The sequence below is a fragment of the Cherax quadricarinatus genome, chromosome 11 (assembly GCF_038502225.1).
Source record: "Cherax quadricarinatus isolate ZL_2023a chromosome 11, ASM3850222v1, whole genome shotgun sequence".
Classification (NCBI taxonomy): domain Eukaryota; kingdom Metazoa; phylum Arthropoda; class Malacostraca; order Decapoda; family Parastacidae; genus Cherax; species Cherax quadricarinatus.
This window is the reverse complement of record NC_091302.1, coordinates 3,991,171-4,015,448: the sequence shown is the minus strand read 5'-3', so window position 1 is coordinate 4,015,448 and position 24,278 is coordinate 3,991,171. Positions and strand designations below refer to the sequence as shown.

Here is a 24,278-nt window from a genome sequence, read left to right as displayed (position 1 = left end):
AAACAACACTACTTACATTTTACCACTCTCTAATCTACCCTTATCTCACCTATGGTATTGTGCCTGGGGATTTACCTCATTAATCCAACAATAAGCCACTGTGTGGACTATCACAAACTCTATTGCCAGACAACACACTCCCCACTTTTCAAAAGCTTGAACTTACTTAATATACAAAATGTGAACTCATACTACAGTACTGTGCCAACTATATATATATAAGGGTTATTCTCTTCAAATATACACACTTCTCTGAAACTTTTCCTTGACAGCTGCAACAAAACATACAGGCATAACACATGACACAAAACCCTTTTTGACATCCCCAGTGTCCAACTCAACCTGTGCAAAAACTCAATTTGCATAAAAGACCCTAAGATCTGGAATTCATTGCCTGAGGCACTGAAAGGTCCCCTGTCTACTAATCGATACAGAGCTATTGTTAAAAAGTGCCTCAACTCCCTAACATAAGTGAACCAACTATCAGCTATGTCAAACAAAACCAGCTCATCCAATTCTGTCCCTGTTCTTCCAGTCACCCAACTCTGTCCCTGTTCTTCCAGTCATCCAACTCTGTCCCTGTTCTTCCAGTCATCCAACTCTGTCCCTGTTCCTCTTCCAGTCTTCTTTCAACTCCCATAGAAAATTGATTACACATCTTGTCCCATTTTATTTCTACTGTAAGACAGTAACTTGTTCTATCTTCACTGTCTGTATTTAGTCACTCCACAAAACTGAAGAATACTGAATCAGTGCAAAATAATAAGTCATACTTTTAAAAGTGTACCATTTGTTCATTGGCAAACTTTCTTATTGTACGTATCATTGTAGTTAGTTGCATAAGAAATCCTACTTAATAGTCTATGTCTAAATCTAAAGTACCATTGAAGCATTAGGATTAGTGTGCCCAAAATAAAACTGCATAATTAGTGGCTTTCTTTTGTGCCTAGCAATGATTTATTACATGTAAACTACAATATTTGTACTACATAAAGAAATAAAAATTGTATTGTATTGTATTAAGACATTTCTTGAGGTGACAAATTATGATAATGATGATGACCTTACAGCACCTGTCCTCCTTCCTCTTCTACTATCATTATTACTGTATTACTATATTATTATTATTACTATTATTTGAGGACTATTAAAGTTGTAAGTACATTATATAACACTTAGGAAATTGGAGGTAAATCTGGTTTAATATAAGGAATGGGAGTGTAGTTTCAAGAGGTCTTCGCCTGCCTCTTAGCACCTCTGTAATGGGGTAAGTTTTCTAGAGTGGTATTCACTGACTCCTAACACACAATTTGATTTTCTTGTCATAGTTATGTCATCATGAGATAACAAAATAAATTTCAATGAGTGTCATAACTTGTTTATGTTTTACTTGAGTCATGAAGGAGGAAAGTACAGTGTCTACACTCTGAAGGATGGATGGGGATATATTGCGGTTGTTTAACTGTAGTATGGCACACCTCTGGCAAGACAGTGATGGAGTGAGTGATGATGAGTGTTTCTTCCTTCTTGGGTTACCCTGCCTCAGTGGGAAATGGCTTATGTGCTAAAAAAAGAAATGGACACATTTGATTCAAGTCAAACATGACCCATATGTCGTGTTCTATTGTACTTTAATTAAACTTATGAAAATTTAATCATATATCAGCAACATAAGGAACTTCCTCTGCAACCATAAATCACTACTATGATGAAAACAGTGTTGATGAATTTTGTGCAAACCTTTGTTTCTATAATAAATTAATTGTACTTCTCCAGCTAGGTCTACTGTACATTTTGATCTTGTACATCCTAGTGTATAGTGTGATATAGTCTATCCTAATGTATATTAATAGATGTATATCTAAATTACTGCATTAATTTTGGTCCATATACATTTATACTTCACCATTCCTAAAAGAAGCACTGCAGTAGGTCCAGCAGACTATTGTTAAGTATACTGACCAACATTAAATCATGTTCTTCACAACTAATACTTCAGCACCTCGCTTTCATCTATTTGATATTTGTTTATGTGGTGGACTGGTAAGCAGGCTAAAGGCTTTGGTTAAATAATTAAAAGCTCTAGTGAGTGGGTTATCATGTATCCAACATGAGCATCAGTAGAACTTTGACCATTTCTAGGGATAAAGTGACTCCATGGCCTGGCTGGCAAAGCTCTCACCTCACACATGGAGGGCCCAGGTTTGATTCCCGGTGGGGTAGAAACATTTCGGCGCGTTTCCTTACACCTGTTGTTCTGTTCACCAAGCAGCAAGTAGGTACCTGGGTGTTAGTTGACTGGTGTCAGTCACATCCTGGGGGACAAGTCTGAGGACCCCAAAGGAAATAAGACAGACAGTCGTTAAGTAAGACACATATGCAACAGTTAGGTATCTTTATTTCGAAACGTTTCGCCTACACAGTAGGCTTCTTCAGTCGAGTACAGAAAAGTTGATAGAAGCAGAAAATACTGGAAGACGATGTAATCAGTCCATCACCCTATGGATCATCATACTATGGAACAATGCTCTTCTCCAGACTGAGGGACTGACCACCTCAAAACTTTAAGGGTGATGGACTGATTACATCGTCTTCCAGTATTTTCTGCTTCTATCAACTTTTCTGTACTCGACTGAAGAAGCCTACTGTGTAGGCGAAACGTTTCGAAATAAAGATACCTAACTGTTGCATATGTGTCTTACTTAACAACCTGTCGGTATTTTATACCATTTTAATGTTCAAGACAGACAGTCCTCGATGACGCACTGCCTTTCTTGGGTTATCCTGGGTGGCTAACCCTGTGAGGTTATAAATCCAAACAAAATCTTATCTTACCACCAAATACAGTACGTATATGTATTGATCTTTCTTTAATTTTTCTTGTGTGTCTAATGATGCATTAAACATGAGTAACTGGAGTGTCTTTCCTAATCTAATCTTCACTACAATAATACTGAAACATACATATAATGTATAATATGCAACACTTTCTTTGAGAATGTGACTCTGAAATCATAATTTGCAGTGATACTAACTTATGCAATGTTTTCTCATTCATTTCTATGGTGTTGTTAGCAGCAGCTATTACATTTCTAGCATGATCTATTGCTATCTTAGGTTAATAAATGTGAGAGTAAGAACTTGCAGCATATTTACTGATTTACTGGAATGGGGAAGGTAGTCTGCCATACCACAAGCCTGGGAAGTCGCTACTCTCAGTTGCTAAGCAACACAAGAATAGCCCATAGCCTTCCACTAATAAGCAACACAAGAATAGTCCACAATCTTCCACTATTAAGCAACACAAGAGTGGCCCACAACTACCCTCTTGTTACTATGCACCACAATCTCTCTCTTCACCATGCTCTACATTCCAACACCTCCAGTGCTCTAAAAATGATCCATCACACATCAAAAGTGCCTGTACAATTTTAAATCAAATCAACTCAAATTTTGTCATGATCTGTTTGAGTGGGCTATTACTGTTAGTATATAAAAAAAGTGTTAACCTTGTGTCACTTACACAGCACTGTGCTAGGGTGTAGTCATTTATTTAGGATAAAAGGACTATATAATGTTGCAGCTTATTTGTAGCGATAATGACAAGTGCAATATTGTCATTATGGCTACCTATTACCACATTTTGAATAGCATTTATTACAACATATACCAGATTATATGAAATAGAAGCTTATGACAATGTTTTGGTCCAACATGGACCATTTACAAACTCACATTGTAAATGGTCCAAGTCAGACTGAAACATCATCATAAGCTTCTTTCTCCTATGTGCGGGTTATTTGTGTATTGTTCCAGTCATAGTATTGTGCCTTTTTGTTCTTTACCAGATTATATGGCACCTTCAGGGAGGACAAAGGGAATAAGGATGTGCCAGATTTTCAACACGGATAATTACATTGGTGAAATTTTCATTTTTTTTTTTTTACTTTTGCATCATTTTTTTTAGGCCTAGTGCTATTGTCCACTTAATAAATGATAATGTAAACATGTTTTTAGGCTTTTATATACACTAGCAAGTGAAAAAATGGCTGTGATTAGCTTTATGTCAGCAGTCTGGAACTTAACCTGGTGCATTAGTAAGGTATGCCTGTACATTCTCCTCTGTATTGATAAAACCTACTGGATAAGTGAAGCATTTCAAACAATAAAGATACCCAACTGTTGGACATGTGTCTTACTCCTCAGGTAATATAGAGAATAACTGAAGAGTAAACTCTACACACATGAAGATCAAAACAGGAAGATTGTTTGTATATTTTAACTTCTATCTGAAGTTCTCTCCATCAGATCTGCTGAAGGAAACCTCAATTAAAGGCTTAAGTATACAGTGGACCCCCGGTTAACGATATTTTTTCACTCCAGAAGTATGTTCAGGTGCCAGTACTGACCGAATTTGTTCCCATAAGGAATATTGTGAAGTAGATTAGTCCATTTCAGACCCCCAAACATACACGTACAAACACACTTATATAAATACACTTACATAATTGGTCGCATTCGGAGGTAATCGTTATGCGGGGGTCCACTGTACTTATAACTATTCTTTCTATAGTTGTCTCCATGTGGGTTACATTTCCTCTGATTGAAAAGTGTTTATACAATGTACCAAGATATAGTACAATGTGGAAGTGCAAGATGCCAATAAGATGGTGTATAAGACATATCAAAGTCAGAGCATTGTAACATTTCGCCTTGTGTAGAGCTTTATCATTTCTTATGCTTTAAAGAAATAATGGTCTGCTTGTTTGTTCTCTTTGTAATGCCTAAATATGTTGTTCCTATACTTTAATCTCCTTATATATAAGTAAATACTAATTATTCCCATTGTAATCTTTAAGTTAGGCTTAAACTCGCCCAAAATGCTCTGCATGTACAATCAAATATCACCCATCACTGTACAATGTATTATGTGGAAATAAATCTTTGACACTGACAAAGAAAAACATTGTCACAATAATAAGCTTGCTTGGAATACATGTCATTTACCCCATAAAGCACAATGTTCTCCTTATATACAACACAGAACATTCTACCTAAACATAAAAAACATACTTTGTTCATTATTTGTAAGTTTACATTATTTTACCTGAAGCATTATTCACCAAGAAAAATAATGTTAATCAAGGGAAAATTTATATATAAAAGAAATTATATTCTAATACAACACACACAACATTTAATAAATATGTAAGGCATGGTTCCTTAATTTACTAAACAAGGCACTAACAGTTTTTAAAATGTGCATCTAAGACTTCTTCTTCTTAAATTGTGTCTAAAACTTCTCCTCCACCTTTAAACTGCATCTAAAACTCCTTCATCCTTAAACTGCATCTAAAACTCCTTAATCTTTAAACTGCATCTAAAACTCCTTCATATTTAAACTGCATCTAAAACTCCTTCATATTTAAATTGCATTTAAAGCTCCTTCTTTTTTCAATTACATCTAAAACTCCTCCACTTTTAAACTGCATCTAAAACTCCTTCATTTCTAAATTGCATCTAAAACTCTTTCATCATTAAATTGAATTTAAAACTCCTTCAAATTTAAACTGAGTCTACAACTCCTTCATCCTTCATCTGGAAGGGCCCCAATGGAAATAAGTCACTCTGAATTTTTGGGTTATCCTAGGTTCTCTACACATATGCTGCTATGTATGATAATCTATGTAACTGTATTTGTGTATACCTGATAAACTTACTAATCTAAAACTCTTTCAACTTTAAATTGTATCTAAACCTTATTCAACTTTAATTTGCATCAAAAACTCCTTTTTCTTCTCTAAATGTTCATCCACAATGTCTTCATCTTCCTCCATTAAACCAATACAATAATAAAGCTCTTGATTTAAAATGCTAAAGTTTTCTGCTTTAAAGGTCATTTTGAATTTTGGCTCATCTTAACCCTTAAACTGTCCAAATGTAGATCTACGTTCACTTGCATAGCGCTGAACATAGATCTATGTTTCATATCACATGCTTCAAAATTTAAAAAAAAAGTAGATCTACGTTCAGAGCACTACACGAGTGAACGTAGATCTACGTTTGGACAGTTTAAGGGTTAAAACCTGCCTCTTCGCTCCTCCTAAGGAAAACACAAATATAATCATACTATTTTCTGTTGTATAAAGCCATTTTTTTCCCAAAACTTAAGTAAAAAACCCTGTGTTATATGAGCCAAATACAGTGGACCCCCAACTTACGATCAGCTCCCAACTAGAACAATTATGCAAGTGTATTTTTGTAAGTGCTTTTGTAAGTGTATTTTTGGGGGTCTGAAACGGACTAATCTAATTTACAATATTCCTTATGGGAGCAAATTTGTTCGGTAACAGCACCCGAACAGCCTTCTGGAACGAATTAATATCGTAAGTCGGGGGTCCACTATACTTTTGTATGACAATGCAGACAAAATTTTTATCACAAAAACTCCTAAAACCAATACATGACACAATATACAACACATTTTACATTTGTAAAGATGTGTTGTATATGAGAGTATACAGACAGTCACTTCTGCATATACCAATTTTTCATATGCCAGGTTTTTTATATGGAAATTTTTGCATCAAAGCCTAGCACTTAACTCTGCTAATATTAAAACATATAAACTTCAGTAAATTAATCTAGAATTTGCATAAAGATATTTCACAGGTTTCCTTGGGAAGTGGGTAGTTGGGTAAGGACTGGGGAAAGAAGGAAGGGGGAGACAACCAAAACAGCTACAGTTTGATGGATAAAAATTTGAGACTGTCCTTACAGGTCAAAATTCCTGTTCAGTAACATATTAAAAAATATATCAGACTAAAATAGTGTACTGTATATCTATACTGTATGTACATTGTACAATGTACAGTAAGACCCCCCATATCCACAGATACAGTTATCCACGGTTTACCATGAACTGAAAATAACCCTAAATTTTGCTTATTAAGGCCCCAAAGTGCAAAACTAGTAATGGTGACAGTTCTTCAAAGCCTAAGAGAAACCGTAAAGTGCTTCCCATGAGTGAAAATGGGCTGATTCTCAACTTACTGTGTGTAATTTAGCAATTAAACTTTATCATAGGTATGTAAGTAAAGGAAAACGACATATAAAGGGTTTGCTACTATCTACGGCTTCGGGTATCCAATGTAGGTCTTGGAACATATCCCCTGTGGATACAGGGGGACTACTGTGCAGCCTCTCCTCACTTAATGATGGGGTTCCATTCTTAAGAGTAGGTCAGTAAGTGAGCTGGTCGTTAAGCGAGGATCATACTATATGGTAGTGAGTTTTTGTCAAAGGTGACATTGTTTTAATGTCACCTTTGCACTATTTATGACATTTCTAGTATATTTTTAAATGTTTATAGAGTAGTGTACCATATACTGTAATAAGCAGAATAGGGGAAATCAGCATACTGGTTGGAGAGCTGGTCATAAGTCCGAGTGGTTGGTAAACGAGTATGTCACTAAGTGAGGAGAAGCTGTATATACATCTATACTGTATGTATATGCAATATATATCTATACTATATGTACTGTACACAGTATGTATATCTTTGTGAACATACAACATAGGTGAACCAAAAAAATTGTGAATCAATGGTTTATTTGGTTTAAAACCCATCAACTACTGTATATAACCTCTTCACAACCATCAAAGGTACTTTAATACCTAAAATAGGGATACAACTCTGTGTGTATATATATACACTTTGATGCATACCTTCGTGTGTATATAACCTTCCTGAAATTTGTGAGTAATGTCAGAGTCTGTCTGTACATACATTGTTTCAGAGATCATCTCTCTTTAAATATTGATCAAATCTGGTTAATATTGGCTCTCATATGAAAGAACTGTAATAAATAAAAGAGATATGGGTATGGGAGAGCCATCGAGCATATTTTATGACAGGGGCCAAATATAAAAGGCACTGTAAAAAATGCACAAATAGGTGAGGATATTAAGCTATGCTTTTCAGTAAAAAAAAAAAAAAAAAAAAAAAAAAAAAAAAAAAAAAAAAAAAAAAAAAAAAAAAAAAAAAAAAAAGCAGCTGCATAAGCAATGTTTGAGAATTGATTGCAAAACTCACAAACTTTGGGGTTCAACTGTTCTGTACAACCAATATGAATTAAAATAATGTCGCTAAAATGCCATGTAACAATATCTTGGAGATATATATTTATCAGTCAGGCTTATCGTAATTTTCAAGATTTTTTTTCTCAACAGACCAGCCATATACCACCAAGATAGGGTGACCTAAATTTAGTAATTTATACAGGAGGAGGAGTTACTAACCACTTGCTCCCAATTTTCAAGAAATATTCTCTTTAATATTTAATGGGGGGAGGAGGAGGAAAGTCAGTCAAAAGAGCTCTACCAGCAAGAGCTAATATCCACCGAGTTGCAACATTCTTATAACTATATATTGCACGTGCAACAATATAACCATCACATTCTGTCTTACAGCTAAACAAAAGACAGGAAATTACTTTTGTAAATAGAGTACCATGTTACTATTTATGTAAAACAAGATAACAAATATAATTGCTTTAATTTACAAAATAAAGCAATATAGACAAGTGTAACAGCATTATTGTATAAAGTAAAATATTTGATAGCTAAAATAACATTTTGTCTTCTTTTTCCTTACTCAAGTTAAATTACATTAATGAAATTTATCTGCAATTTAAGTCTTCTAAAATATATGATCAGTTAATTAAATGTGAGTTTTTCTTCCTATACACAAAGCACTGTCCCAGAACTGCTATGTCGATACAAATCTGTAGACAACCACAGATGAAGAACTGTAGGGGTGCTGAGCGTAGCCAGAAGTAGACCGTCTTGAATGTGTCACCCATCAACCACATGAGCACCATCTGTCTGCTGCAATGACCAGTATTACACTCATTAAACAATTATTTTTGTTTTGTCTACCTGGAGTCTACCTGAAGTGTGTTCTAAGGGTCAGTGCGACTACAGTCTGATCAGCTAGGCTGTTGGTGAGAGCCATATGAGGTCCAACATTAATGCCACATGTGCTCAGTTGGGTATCTTTACTGATGAAATGCTTTGCCTACACAGCAGGCTTCTTCAGTCAAATGCAGTAGCACCAAGTGAAGTAGTGAAATGAAGTTGATGTAATCAGTCCATTAACCTTGGAGAAATAGTATTTCAGGTGGTCAGTCCCTCAGCCTGGAGAAGAGTTCAGCTCCATGGAACTGAACTCTTCTCCAGGATGAGGGACTGACCACCTCAAATACTATTTCTCCAAGGTTGATAGACTGATTATATCATCTTCATTTCACTACTACACCTGCTGCTACTGTATCTGACTGAAGAAGCCTGCTGTGTAGGTGAATATTATGCCTACTTTGTTCCTTACTTATGTCAGCAATTAATTTTTGTAAATAAATATTTGAACATGACTTTTAACTTTGTTTTTTATAATGTAATAAAAAAATATAAACCCGCATTGTTCATCTGGTGTTACATGGCATAAGGTGAGTGAGGTTATAGTGAAAGATGACAAGTGGGGAGTTAGGAGAGAGGAAGAGAAGAGAATAACCCAATCAGTGCAGCAAATTAGTTTTAGTTAAGAAATCACAGCAAGTCTGCATGTGTTACTTTGAGAGAAAAAAACTCTGACACAGTCAACACACCTACTGCAATACTCCTCTATACAGATGTAACTGGTTCGACTTACAATTTCAACTTTACAATGGTGCAATAAATCTGTAAAGCTTTTCTTTTTGCACTGTACTGTACATTTATTGATAGGATAAACCTGTATTCATTTATTTACTTTTCAATGCTGGTATGTATTAAGTTAGTTACAGTAATTATTTATTTATTTACTTATTCAGTAACAGTAGTTATTTATTTACTTATTTATTTAGCATATCATATTCATATTCGACTTAAGATATTTTCAACTTATGACGGGATCATCGCAAAGCATCCTCATCATAAGTCAAGGATCACCTGTACTTTCTAAATCACAAGGTGAGTGGATATTGAAACCATGGCAAGCGAGTCCTAAAACTCCAGGTCAGTGTATAGTCCACTTGGCCGACCCATTCCATGGTTTGTTTGCAATTGTGTTATAACATTTTTGTGAGCCTTCTATACTAAGGTTATGTCCTTTAGTGAAGGGAATAAAGTTCACAGATTTCAACCCTTTGAAAATGTATTACCTTTAAATAAGTTGACCCTAATTCTTTGCCCTACTGAAAAAAAAAAAGGGCATAAGTTTTTAAAATAATGTACAGTAGCCCGTCATTTAACACAAATTTATTTGGCACGATTTGGTTATGGCACAACTGAAAAATTGCAGCACGATTTTATACAACACTTTGTAAAATTAACTTTAACTTTACACGGTTCCGTTTGTGAGCGCGGAAAAAATTTCCCCAGCTCAAGCTGCCGCCTTGTTGTGGGTCAGCACTGACCCACAACAAGGCTGACTAACTTACTGACTGTATTACTGACTTGACTTACTAACTTACTTGATTGACTGACTGACTTACTGACTGACTTAAAGTTAGAGTTTTTAACTGAAGAGGACTTTGAAACAGTGTCTAGTGCAGCTGATGCCTTACTGTCAGTTGTGTAATGTACTGCTGGGTAAAATAGAACAGAAACCCATTACAGAATTTATGCACACTCGAGTACAATCATCGACTTTAGTACCAGAACCTCTACCATCCACCTCAGTAGAGCCACAGCATAACTCTCTACGGCTTTACGTTCAGGGTCCAAACCGTAGATCTACGTCATGAGCTCAGCTCACTCTGATAAACTGTGAGTGGTAAATTTGGGCCTAGATATGAGATAATACATCTATGTGGTATGTGTGCACCACATAAAACAAATCCTGCAGCACACTGTGTATAATGAGAGGAAAAAAACTGAGACCGTGATTTTCGATTAAAACAGCGATTTTGCAGTGTTTTTTCGTATGTTTTTTATAGTTGTATTTGTGATTTCTTGGTCTCATTTGATAGAATGGAAGACATATTACAGAAATAGAGAAAATTTTGATTGATTTTAGCACTAGAAATGGCTTGAAACTGAGCTCAAAGTGGCAGAAATGTTAAATTTTTGCTGATGTTCAAGAGTAAACAAACGACCTCACACGTCTAATACACGCCAGCTGGTGGGTCTAATATACACTCTCAAATGTGGTGATGATATTTATACAATTATTACAATATTGCATAACAGTATATCTTCTATTTTTTGGTGTGAATAAAAATTCATTATGTGAATAAAAAATCAAAATGGAATTTATTTGTAAAGCCTCAAAACGTAACTAATGAACAGAGGAAATGTTAGTTTAGTGCCAGGAATATCTACATTGTTTATTCTGGACCCTATTTTGAAATTGAAATATTTTGAACTTTGTGTTAAACTGGCCAAATTACCAATTTCCGGCCACTTTATTTTATAGTTGAAACATTTGACTTGGCGATTTCTTGTGCTCAATCGATAGAATAGAAGTAATACTAGTGAAATAGCTAAGAATTTGGTCGACTGGAATAATGTAATTGGCCTAAAATGGGAGTCAAAGTCGGCAAAATCGCTGATTCATAAATATCGCTGACACATCAAAATTCACGAGAGCATAATTTCGTCAATTTCCCATCAAATTTCTTACTTTTTGTTTTATTACATTCACAAAAAGATTCTCTACCATTTCACAAGAAAAAATAATTTTTTTTTTTTAAATTCTTGGACACTGGGGCACCACTTCAGATTTTGGCCTTGGACCCTGAAAGGGTTAAGCAGTAAAAACAACATAATACATCACGACAATGAACTACAATTACATATTCACTTTTATTTTTGTAAGATCTGTTGGTCTACAAAAAGTTGTCTAGCTTTTTGGGGGCTCCCAGGAATGTAACCTTGTTTTTCCTACAAGTTCTTCAGTTCATCTAACATGGTTTTACCTAACGGTGTTTTCAGGAACGTAACGACCTGGAGTTTACCTGGAGAGAGTTCCGGGGGTCAACGCCCCCGCGGCCCAGTCTGTGACCAGGCCTCCATGTTAAATGATGGTCTACTGTACAAAATATTCAAAAGACTTTTTTTTCAATAAACCAGCTGTATCCCACTGATGCAGGGTGGCGTAAAAAGAAAAACGAAAGTTTCTCTTTTTAAATTTATTAATTTTTACAGAAGGGATTACTAGCCCCTTGCTCCTGGTATTTTAGTCTCCTCTTACGACATGCATGGCTTAAGGAGGAAAAATTCTTCTGTATTTCCCCATGGAGATATTCAAAAGATTTTTTTTTTTTTTTTTTCAACAAGTTGGTTGTCTCCCACCGAGGCAGGGTGACCCAAAAAAGAAAGAAAATCCCCAAAAAGAAAATACTTTCATCATCATTCAACACTTTCACCACACTCACACATTATCACTGCTTTTGCAGAGGTGTTCAGAATACAACAGTTTAGAAGCATATACGTATAAAGATACACAACATATCCCTCCAAACTGCCAATATCAAAAGATATTCAACTTAATTACCTCATTCCAAAAGTTGATTTTGAAACAAAATTCTTGTAAAACTGTGGAACAGCAAGTAGAGCCTCTGTCAGGACAGAGATGAAGCCAGCAGTCTCCACGAAGACAGCAGAGTCAATGAAGACATACATAAGAAGACAACCCATCGTGGAAAATGTCAGCATAAACTCCACGTATGACTGAACATCCGTCCATTCCCAAAAATAATCATAGTCAAAATCTGAAAATATTAATTAAACATTAGTGCTGATGAATTCTAAGGTGTAATAAACAATATTTTTTATTTGTTTTATTAACACACTGGCCATTTCCCACCAAGGCAAAGTGACCCGAAAAAGAAGAAACACTTTCATCATCATTCACTCCATCACTGTCTTGCCAGAGGCATGCCTACACTACAGTTAAAAAACTGCAACATATCAACACCCCTCCCATCAATGAATAAACAGAAGGGTGGACGAGGGGCTCCAACTGTGGTCCGTAAATCGATAGTCCTGTCAAATTGACAGGACTGTTAATTTATGGACCATGGTTCAAGTCCCTCATCAACCCTTTTGTTTATTCATTAGCATTGATAATTACTGTATTTTTTTCATTTTATTATATACAATTGTATAAATAAATTTCTTATTTATACAATTTGATTATTCAGCATTTTTACTTAGACTACGTTTCTGTGATAACGCAGATGAAAGCTGAGTGACTACCATATTTCAGTTCATTGATACTGTCAGTTTATGGTTTGACTGGCTGGCCAGTCTACTGGGCCAGGTGGCCTGGTGGTTAAAGCTCCCGTTTCACACACGGAGGGCCCGGGTTTGATTCCTGGCAGGTGGAAACATTTCAACGCATTTCCTTACACCTGTTTTCCTGTTCACCTAGCAGCAAATAGGTACCTGGGTGTTGGTCGACTGGTGTGGGTTGCATCCTGGGGGACAAGATTAAGGACCCCAATGAAAATAAGTTAGACAGTCCTCAATGATGCACTGACTTTCTTGGGTTACACTGGGTGGCTAATCCTCCGGAGTTAAAAATCTGAAGAAAATCTTATCTTATTTTATCTTACCTGGCCCCCGCCTTCTGTGTCAGACAAACAGCTTCGCTTGAGTGAGTGAAATATATCCCAAATAAATACCGAATCTAAAAATTGCAAATGAATCCATATTCCTAAATTTTTTTAATATTTCAGGCATTTCTTTGGGTCAGATAAATCCAAATATCCTAGGTAGTAGGTTGGTAGACAGCAACCGCCCAGGGAGGTACTACCGTCCTGCCAAGTGAGTGTAAAACGAAAGCCTGTAATTGTTTTACATGATGGTAGGATTGCTGGTGTCCATTTTTCTGTCTCACAAACACGCAAGGTTTCAGGTACGTCTTGCTACTTCTACTTACACTTAGGTCACACTACACATACATGTACAGGCATATATTTACACGCCCCACTGGGTTTTCTTCTATTTTCTTACTAATTCTTGTTCTTGTTTATTTCCTCTTACCCCCATGGGGAAGTGGAACAGAATTCTTCCTCCGTAAGCCATGGGTGTTGTAAGAGGCGACTAAAATGCCAGGAGCAAGGGGCTAGTGACCCCTTCTCCTGTATATGTTATTAAATGTAAAAGGAGAAACTTTTGTTTTTCCTTTTGGGCCACCCCGCCTCGGTGGGATACAGCCAGTGTGTTGAAAGAAAGAAGAAATCCAAATATATACAAAATAGTTTGGGCTGCATTCATGTTGGATATTTGGAGTCCCGCCAAGATATTAGTTAACCCTTTCACTGTTGGTGCCATATAGGTATGGCTTACAAGCCAGCATTGGTGACGTATTAATACGCCAAAATTCTAGTGGCTTCAAATCTAGCAGGAGAAAGCTAGTAGGCCTACATGTGAGAGAATGGGTCTGCATGGTCAGTGTGCACAGTATAAAAAAAAATTGGGGAGCTGGTGGTGCATTGTGGGAATGCCATTTCAGTAGTCCTTGTTCAGCATGCCTAGTGATAAGAAATATCTGACTCCCTGGCGAATCTGGGACTCTTCTCTTCCCAAGTGATAGTTCTAACACAGATAGAAGTGTCAGTGAAGATGCATTTCATGGTTCTGAGGAGTTTGTGACCAAAAGCAATGCCCAGGATACCAGATACAGATAGTGAAAAGGGAAGGCAGCTTGGGTGTTGGGGAAGGCAGCTTGGATGGTGGGGAAGATAGCACGGATGGTGGAGAAGATGGTGTGGGTGGTTGGGAAGATGGTGTGTAAGTAAGTTTATTCAGGTATACACAAATACAGTTACACAGATTATCATACATAGCAGCATGTGTAGAGAACCTAAGATAACCCAAAAAAGTCAAAGTGACGTATTTCCAGTGTGGGTGGTGGAGAACACAGGGTGTGGGGAAGGTAGCATGGGTGTGGGGAAGGCAGCATGGGTGTGGGGAAGGCAGCGTGGGTGTGGGGAAGGCAGCGTGGGTGTGGGGAAGGCAGCGTGGGTGTGGGGAAGGCAGCATGGGTGTGGGGAAGGCAGTGTGGGTGTGGGGAAGGCAGCGTGAGTGGTGGGGAAGACAGCATGGATGGTGGGGATCATGGTGTGGGTGGGGAAGGCAGCATGGATGGTGGGGATGATGGCATGGGTCGGTAAGACAGCATGGGTGGTTGGGAAGACAGTGTGCAGGTTTATTCAGGTATACACGAATACAGTTACATAGATTATCATATATAGAAGCACATGTAGAAAACCTAGGATAACCCCAAAAAGTCAAATTGACTTATTTTCAGCATGGGTGGTGGGGAAGGCAGTGTGGGTGTGAGGAAGGCAGCATGGGTTTGTGTAAACAGGTTTTGTAAACAATATAATGATAACAATGTTTGTGCAGTTATTGTGTTGCATAGAATGGGTGGATATATATACATTATACATTATATTGGTCTCACAGGCCACAAAAGTTACTTGAAAGAATAAAATATTAAAAAAGAAAAGAAAAATTGAATAAAAGTAAAAATAATATTACCAAGTGAGCGGCAGTCGCCAATGTTGTCGTAAGTGGTTCACTTTCTGTCAACTTCACGCCTCTATATCTCGGTAACTATTGATCACAATTTTTTTTCTTTTAAAACAATCAGCAAAATATTCTTAAGATTTTGTTAAGAAATTTTTTTTTTCAAATGTTTTTCGACACTGAGAGCAGGTGTGTGATCAGAGGTCTCAACAGTGAAAGGGTTAGGAAAGAATGATAAATACAAGAAAATAGTTAAATGGTGTCATGATACAAAAAACAGCAGTGATGGATGCCCTTTATTTTAATATGGTTTTATTATTAATAAAATGAATATGGAGTTGAGATTTACCAGTAAACACGTGCTCCTTTCCATGCACCAGCTGGCCTCTATTACGGATAGAGACACACAGTGATATGATCATTACCATAGCAATGTTCATGATGATACTCTGGAAGAGCAATGGCAGCTCGAACCAGTGACCAAACCTGAAAAAAAAAAAAAAAAAATTAACTATTTTAAGTCTTATCTTTTCACCAATGAGGAACACTATATGAAATGGAAAACTATTTGTATTATTAACCCAAGAAAAGCAAACATTGTGCTGTATTTCTGTTAAAGTTCTTATGTCATCTTTCTTAGGCTGTGACCAACAGTTGTCAACCAACATCCAGGCACTGCCGGTCCCTGACTTATGGTCACTTGTATTGCAATCATATTCACTTAAATTTACTCTCAAAATTAGTAAATTTAATTTTTTTTTCAATGAACCAGCCATATCCCACTGAGGCAAGGCGACCTAAAAGAAAAAAAAGTTTCTTTTTAAATTTATTAATTATACAGAAGGGGTTACCAGCCCCTTGCTCCCAGCATTTTAGTCGCCTTCTATGACATGCATGGCTTACGAGAAATTCTTTTCTACTTCCCCATGGAGAGTAAATTTAAATATGGTACCAAAAATTTGTAGAGATTGCTGCTATGTATAACATGACCCATGAGAAAACAAGTCAATAAATGCTAGTTGAGGCTGGTATGGACGATTTCTGAGGGGATATATGAAAACAGGGAAAATTTCACCAAAAAAAGTGATCGAAAACTGAATTGTATGATAACCGGACTGGAGAAAAACCAGAGTTCCACTGTATTATTATCATCATGGTGGAGTGGAGAAGAACTCTTTCTCCATAAGCCGTGTGTGTCATAAGAGGCAACTGAAATGCCAGGAGCAAGGGACTAGTAACCCTTTCTCCTGTATAAATTACTAAATGTAAAATGAAGGAAAAGTACGTTTCCTCTTTTTTGGGTCACCTGCATTGGTGGGAGATGGCCAGTGTTAAAAAAAAAGTTATTATTCCACTGGTACTGTATACTATATAGACATACTTCTTACATCTCTCTAGTACAATTGTTTCATTCAAAAAAATCTCCAGAACAGCTTACCAAAATAAAATTCTTAGAGTATTGGCAATTAAAAGTACAAGGCACACATATAGTGAGAATCCTTCAGGATTTTCCGTCCTCTTGATCTCTAGGTACTGAGGGATGTATGGTACCACACCTCCAAACATCATAGCCAGGGCCGATGTTCCACTCAGTCCCCATTTCAAGGTGTTCAACCAGCTGTCTTCTGCCATCATCAATCTGAAAAAAATGCTGTAATAATGTTGGTAGAATTACCAACAATATGTTAGGTAAACATTTACGAAGGGAAACCGGCAGGCCAGACTTGAGTCCTGGAGGTGGGAAGTACAGTGCCTGCACTCTGCTGGAAGGTGTTGATGTTGCAGTTTTTTAACTGTAGTGTAGGCATGCCTCTGGCAAGACAGTGATGGAGTGAATGATGATGAAAGTGTTTCTTCTTTTTTAGGTCACCCTGCCTTGGTGGGAAATGGCCAATATGTGTTAATAAAAAAAATAGTGATGTTAGGTAAGAGCACATAAGTGCGAGTAATGTGGCATTTTATTGTGGCAACGTTTCACTCTCCAAGAGCTTTGTCAATATAACATCATGACAAAGCTCCTGGAGAGCAAAACACTGAGACAATAAAATGTCACATTAGTTGCATGTGTGTCCTTTTACCTGGAAAATATTTTTTTTTTATAGTATGCCAGTTTTCACTGATTATACAATGTAAAATACAGGCGTCCCTGGTTTTATCCAGTGGATGAATTAAGCTTCATGTACTCAAATAACCCACACATAGGAGAGAGGCGCTTGTGATGACATTTCAGTCTGACTTGGACCTTCATGTAAGTTGTACTAAGTTTGATGAAGCTATCAAGAACCACAATGAAAATAAGCCACTTTATCTGACTTTTTTGGGTTATTCTGGTGGGTAATTTACACACATGTTAAACTAAGTATAATAATTACATTTATATGTACCTGTGCTTGAATAAACTTACTTATCAACACTTAATTCCACATAACATGAATCTTCAATACATTTTGAGAACCATACTGAGTGCATACAGTAAATGTATGTTATGAATACTTAATTACTGAGAAAATTATCATGGGGGAGAGCTAAACCCATAGGAATTAATACAGTGGCTGAGGGGAGGAGAAAGTTGGAAGGTATTCAGACTCAATTCAGGGAAATGGAGCACAGATCCAATTCCCTAGACCAAAAGCCCCTTAATAGCATCAAGGAAACTCTCTTGAAGGGATTACTGAGAGAAATGCAATGCAATATAATAGACTGCATAAAGCAAATCTGCATATAATATTGGAAACCTGTATTAAAAACCAACCTAATGAAGCAAAAATGATCCACAGATTTAACTTCATGTTAGTGAGTGTTGTATTGGTAGACAAGCAAGTTAATTTAGGCATAGGTACACATAAGTACAATTATCATACATAGAGTAATTTACCCACCAGGATAACCCCACAAAAATCAGATAAAATGACTTTATATTCATTGACATGCACCATTTAAGTTCAAATGACAAGCAATAAAAGGTAAAATATAATCAAAGGGAAGCACTAAACCCAAACATACATCACCTGGGAAATGGGAGGTGGTAATAATAATTGTCAGCTATGGTTTGTATAAGTTGTATCTTTTATTATTTTTATTATAATTATATTCTTGTTTGGGTATTCAAAAAGCCACTACAATTTATGCCATGTCAAGTCCTCTCCATCAAGGAAATACCGAAGCCAAACTGCCCGAACAACAAAGACTCTGACATAAGACATGCCTTTAATAAAAGTGTTAAACTAACACTAACATTAACATCTATTACAAGGTGAACTCAGTCATTAATCTACAACAGAAAGTATGTTAACACAGAGGGTATGTATAACAGAAAGTATGTATAACACAGTGCCCCATGGCCTGGTAGCTAAAGCTCTCACTTCACACAGTGAGGGTCTGCATTCGATTCCCAGCGCGGGGTAGAAACATTGGGCGTGTTTCTTTACACAGGTTGTCGATGTTCACCCATCAGTAAAATGGGTACCTGGGTGTTAGTTGACTGGTGTGGGTCGCATCCTGGGACAGTAACCTAATTTTCCCCAAATGCTCAGCATAACAAGGGGCTTTCTATATAGTAATATATCATTGATGTCAGCTATGGTCTGTATAATTTGTACATGTACTTGTAGAAATAAAGATATTATATTATTATTATTGAGGAATTGTTAAATGTTGATGAAGATAGGGAAGCTGTGATTTCGTGTATAGGACAAGGAGGAATAACATCTTGTAGGAGTTAGGAAGAGCCAGTTGTGAGTGTGGGGGAAGTTCGTGAGGCAGTAGGTAAAATGAAAGGGGGTAAGGCAGCCGGGATTGATGGGATAAAGATAGAAATGTTAAAAGCAGGTGGGGATATAGTTTTGGAGTGGTTGGTGCAATTATTTAATAAATGTATGGAAGAGGGTAAGGTACCTAGGGATTGGCAGAGAGCATGCATAGTTCCTTTGTATAAAGGCAAAGGGGATAAAAGAGAGTGCAAAAATTATAGGGGGATAAGTCTGCTGAGTATACCTGGTAAAGTGTATGGTAGAGTTATTATTGAAAAAATTAAGAGTAAGACGGAGAATAGGATAGCAGATGAACAAGGAGGCTTTAGGAAAGGTAGGGGGTGTGTGGACCAGGTGTTTACAGTGAAACATATAAGTGAACAGTATTTAGATAAGGCTAAAGAGGTCTTTGTGGCATTTATGGATTTGGAAAAGGCATATGACAGGGTGGATAGGGGGGCAATGTGGCAGATGTTGCAAGTGTATGGTGTAGGAGGTAGGTTACTGAAAGCAGTGAAGAGTTTTTACGAGGATAGTGAGGCTCAAGTTAGAGTATGTAGGAAAGAAGGAAATTTTTTCCCAGTAAAAGTAGGCCTTAGACAAGGATGTGTGATGTCACCGTGGTTGTTTAATATATTTATAGATGGGGTTGTAAGAGAAGTAAATGCGAGGGTCTTGGCAAGAGGCGTGGAGTTAAAAGATAAAGAATCACACACAAAGTGGGAGTTGTCACAGCTGCTCTTTGCTGATGACACTGCTCTTGGGAGATTCTGAAGAGAAGTTGCAGAGATTGGTGGATGAATTTGGTAGGGTGTGCAAAAGAAGAAAATTAAAGGTGAATACAGGAAAGAGTAAGGTTATGAGGATAACAAAAAGATTAGGTGATGATAGATTGAATATCAGATTGGAGGGAGAGAGTATGGAGGAGGTGAATGTATTCAGATATTTGGGAGTGGATGTGTCAGCGGATGGGTCTATGAAAGATGAGGTGAATCAAAGAATTGATGAGGGGAAAAGAGTGAGTGGTGCACTTAGGAGTCTGTGGAGACAAAGAACTTTGTCCTTGGAGGCAAAGAGGGGAATGTATGAGAGTATAGTTTTACCAACGCTCTTATATGGGTGTGAAGCATGGGTGATGAATGTTGCAGCAAGGAGAAGGCTGGAGGCAGTGGAGATGTCATGTCTGAGGGCAATGTGTGGTGTGAATATAATGCAGAGAATTCGTAGTTTGGAAGTTAGGAGGAGGTGCGGGATTACCAAAACTGTTGTCCAGAGGACTGAGGAAGGGTTGTTGAGGTGGTTCGGACATGTAGAGAGAATGGAGCGAAACAGAATGACTTCAAGAGTGTATCAGTCTGTAGTGGAAGGAAGGCGGGGTAGGGGTCGGCCTAGGAAAGGTTGGAGAGAGGGGGTAAAGGAGGTTTTGTGTGCGAGGGGCTTGGACTTCCAGCAGGCATGCGTGAGCGTGTTTGATAGGAGTGAATGGAGACAAATGGTTTTTAATACTTGACGTGCTGTTGGAGTGTGAGCAAAGTAACATTTATGAAGGGGTTCAGGGAAACCGGCAGGCCGGACTTGAGTCCTGGAGATGGGAAGTACAGTGCCTGCACTCTGAAGGAGGGGTGTTAATGTTGCAGTTTAAAAACTGTAGTGTAAAGCACCCTTCTGGCAAGACAGTGATGGAGTGAATGATGGTGAAAGTTTTTCTTTTTTGGGCCACCCTGTCTTGGTGGGAATCGGCCAGTGTGATAATAAAAAAAAAATTATTAATACTCTATATAATCCATTACATTGCCCCAAAAAATGTATAATTCAGTATATTTTCAGATTAAAAGTTGAAAATTGACTGACCAGGCGAGGATAAGTTACAATAAGCTAAGAATTATTACAATTATAAGCAAGCTCTAAACCTGCAAGGGTCATAGAGAAAATATGTTAACATTGCTGATACCTGTGATCTTCAACTCTCGTTACATAGTTGACAGGCCAGCTGGTTAATAGGCCAGCTGGTTGACAGGTCAGCTGGTTAATAGGTCAGCTGGTTAATAGGTCAGCTGGTCGTCAGGTCAGCTGGTTGAAAGGTCTGCTGGATGTCAGGTCCAGCTGCTTGTGAAGTCCAGCTGGTCGTCAGGTCCACCTGGTCATCAGGTCCAACTGGTTGTCAGGTCCAGCTGGCTGACAGGTCTGCTGGTTGTCAGGTCCAGCTGCTCGTCAGGTCCACCTGGTCGTCATGTCCAGCTGCTCATCAGGTCCAGCTGGTCGTCAGGTCCAGTTGCTTGTCAAGCTGATCGTCAGGTCCAGCTGCTTGTCAGGTTCACCTGCTCATCAGGTCCACCTGCCTGTCAGGTTCACATGGTCGTCAGGTCCAGCTGCTTGTCAGGTTCACCTGGTCGTCAGGTCCAGTTGGTCGTCAGGTCCAGCTGCTTGTCAGGTCCAGCTGGTGACAATGGTCTTGTTGGGGCTGTTAAGGGCCGTCAAAACTTGCGCCACACTGAAACATTTCTGCCTTTAATCCAGGAAAAATATGATTCCAAGAACTTTTCAGGTATTGTATATAAAACAAATTTTTTTACTGGAAGAGGAACTGGAACAATATGTTCCCAGTTATGTAAGAACCATACTAGAGTACACAGCACCAGTGTGGAACCCATAATGAACATAAAAAGGACCCCCACCTACAAACCAATTTAAAACTCTACTTAGAAATCACCTCATCACCCAAAATTAACCAGACAAACCATACTCAGTACCTACCAGTGACTCTAAAGCTATATAAAAACTTCTAAATAATTTAAGACTACTCAACTTAAACTTAATTCATCTTCATTACTGTATATTGTGCTAAGATTTACTCAGCCATAAACTCATTACTTCAGAATTAGATGCTTAAATTTCATTGTATATAATATTACTAAATAGTAATATTCGTATTGTAAATTGTTTTAAATTGTTCTTAATTGTATTTATTATTTATTAGAGATACACCGGTATTCTCCCGGCCCGGGCCTTTTCCAAGTGGTGGTCCGGTCTTGGCTCCCTGTCTAGGGAGTGTCTGAGACCTAAGTCTCCCACGGGAGGAGGCACAAGTACCTCCTCATCTTTGGGATCAACTGTCCCAGGCCTAGCCACAAGCTAGGCCTCTCTGGTCTGCCATCCCCGCCACAAGGGGACTAATGGGAATGAGAGTCTTGTGAGATGCAAGCTCTGGCTTAGGCACCTACCCTGCCCTAGAAGGGCTGGGCATTCAAATTCAAATTCAAATTCAAAGTTTATTCTCTATAAGGATTACAATGCTGAGTTTACAGAAATTTGGTTATTGTTTGGTTTACATGTAGTAAAATTGTGATTACAGAGTGTACCACTAGAACGCTTAGCATGGCTAGGCATTTCGGGCATACTTAGTTTTATTCTTAATTGTAAAATATTACAAATTATGAGGTAAGTTGGTATTATGGCTAAGTGACTAAATACTAGTTTGTGAGTTTAGCAATGTGAATGCTTTTGTTTTGGCACAGTACATAGTTTCAGTATTGGAGTATCACAGGATTCATTATTTTAAGATTGAGATTAATATTTCTGTTTATGGTCAAATGAGTGAGTGAGTGTAAGTGTGAACCACCAGGTGGTATTCGTGTAGTTAGTTGACGGGGTGTATCAGGGAGATGAGATGTTTTCTAATGGTAGTTTTGAAGGTGATGAATGTGTCTGCAGTTCTAGAGTTCTCAGGTAGGGTATTCCAGATTTTAGGGCCTTTGACATACATTGAATTTTTGTAAAGGTTTAGTCGGACACGGGGAATGTCGTAGAGATGTTTGTGTCTGGTGTTATGCCTGTGGGTTCTGTCACAACTATCAAGAAAGCGTTTTAGGTCAAGGTTGATATTAGAGTTTAAGGCCCTGTAGATGTAGATTGCACAGTAGTAAGTGTGGATGTACTGAACTGGGAGTAAGTTTAGGTCTATGAAGAGTGGGGGGGGGGTGTTGCCAGGGATGGGATTTAGTGATTATTCTTACTGCAGCTTTTTGTTGGGTTATTATTGGCTTTAGGTGTGTTGCTGCAGTTGATCCCCAAGCACAAATAGCATAGGTGAGGTATGGATAAATAAGTGAGTGGTATAGTGTGAGAAGGGCATTTTGCGGCACATAGTATCGTATCTTGGAGAGGATCCCAACCGTTTTGGATACTTTTTTGGTTATATGCTGGATATGGGTGCTGAAATTCAGGTTGTTATCAAGGTGTAAGCCTAGGAATTTTCCCCCATTATTTCTGGTAATTAGAGTGTTGTCAATCTTAATGTTAATTTGTGCATCTCCTGCTCTGCTACCAAACATAATATAGTAAGTTTTGTCAGTGTTAAGCGTAAGTTTATTGGCTGTCATCCAAGTCGATATTTTAATCAGCTCCTCATTCACAATGGTGTTGAGGGTGGCAAGATTAGGGTGAGAGATGACATAAGTCGTGTCATCAGCAAAGAGAATGGGTTTCAGGTGTTGGGATACGTTTGGAAGATCATTGATGTATATGAGGAAGAGCAGGGGACCAAGGACACTTCCCTGCGGAACTCCAGTATCAAGTGGCCGTGTTGCTGATGCTGTTTACCTGGAGTTTACCTGGAGAGAGTTCCGGGGGTCAACGCCCCCGCGGCCCGGTCTGTGACCAGGCCTCCTGGTGGATCAGCGCCTGATCAACCAGGCTGTTGCTGCTGGCTGCACGCAAACCAACGTACGAGCCACAGCCCGGCTGATCAGGAACTGACTTTAGGTGCTTGTCCAGTGCCAGCTTGAAGACTGCCAGGGGTCTGTTGGTAATCCCCCTTATGTGTGCTGGGAGGCAGTTGAACAGTCTCGGGCCCCTGACACTTATTGTATGGTCTCTTAACGTGCTAGTGACACCCCTGCTTTTCATTGGGGGGATGGTGCATCGTCTGCCAAGTCTTTTGCTTTCGTAGTGAGTGATTTTCGTGTGCAAGTTCGGTACTAGTCCCTCTAGGATTTTCCAGGTGTATATAAT

The 24,278-nt window shown here is 38.1% G+C and overlaps 1 protein-coding gene across 3 annotated transcripts; it reads right to left on the bottom strand.

Annotated features, from left to right (window-relative positions):
• Nucleotides 1–926: 926 nt before the first annotated feature.
• Nucleotides 927–21,849, bottom strand: LOC128687657 (solute carrier family 66 member 2). 3 transcript variants are annotated; one of them, XM_053775235.2, is made up of 5 exons: nucleotides 21,220–21,849; nucleotides 16,958–17,170; nucleotides 15,869–16,005; nucleotides 12,536–12,752; nucleotides 927–8,889 (listed from the first exon to the last, which is right to left on the bottom strand). In XM_053775235.2, the coding sequence occupies exons 2-5, from the start codon at nucleotides 17,152–17,154 to the stop codon at nucleotides 8,715–8,717; spliced, it is 726 nt and encodes a 241-aa protein (XP_053631210.1). In that variant the 5' UTR covers nucleotides 17,155–17,170; nucleotides 21,220–21,849; the 3' UTR covers nucleotides 927–8,714. The 3 variants fall into 3 exon arrangements, with proteins under 3 accessions (XP_053631210.1, XP_053631211.1, XP_053631209.1); XM_053775236.2 differs by having other exon boundaries at nucleotides 16,958–17,158; nucleotides 21,655–21,848; XM_053775234.2 differs by having other exon boundaries at nucleotides 16,958–17,158; nucleotides 21,220–21,843.
• Between the last annotated feature and the right edge of the window lie 2,429 nt (nucleotides 21,850–24,278).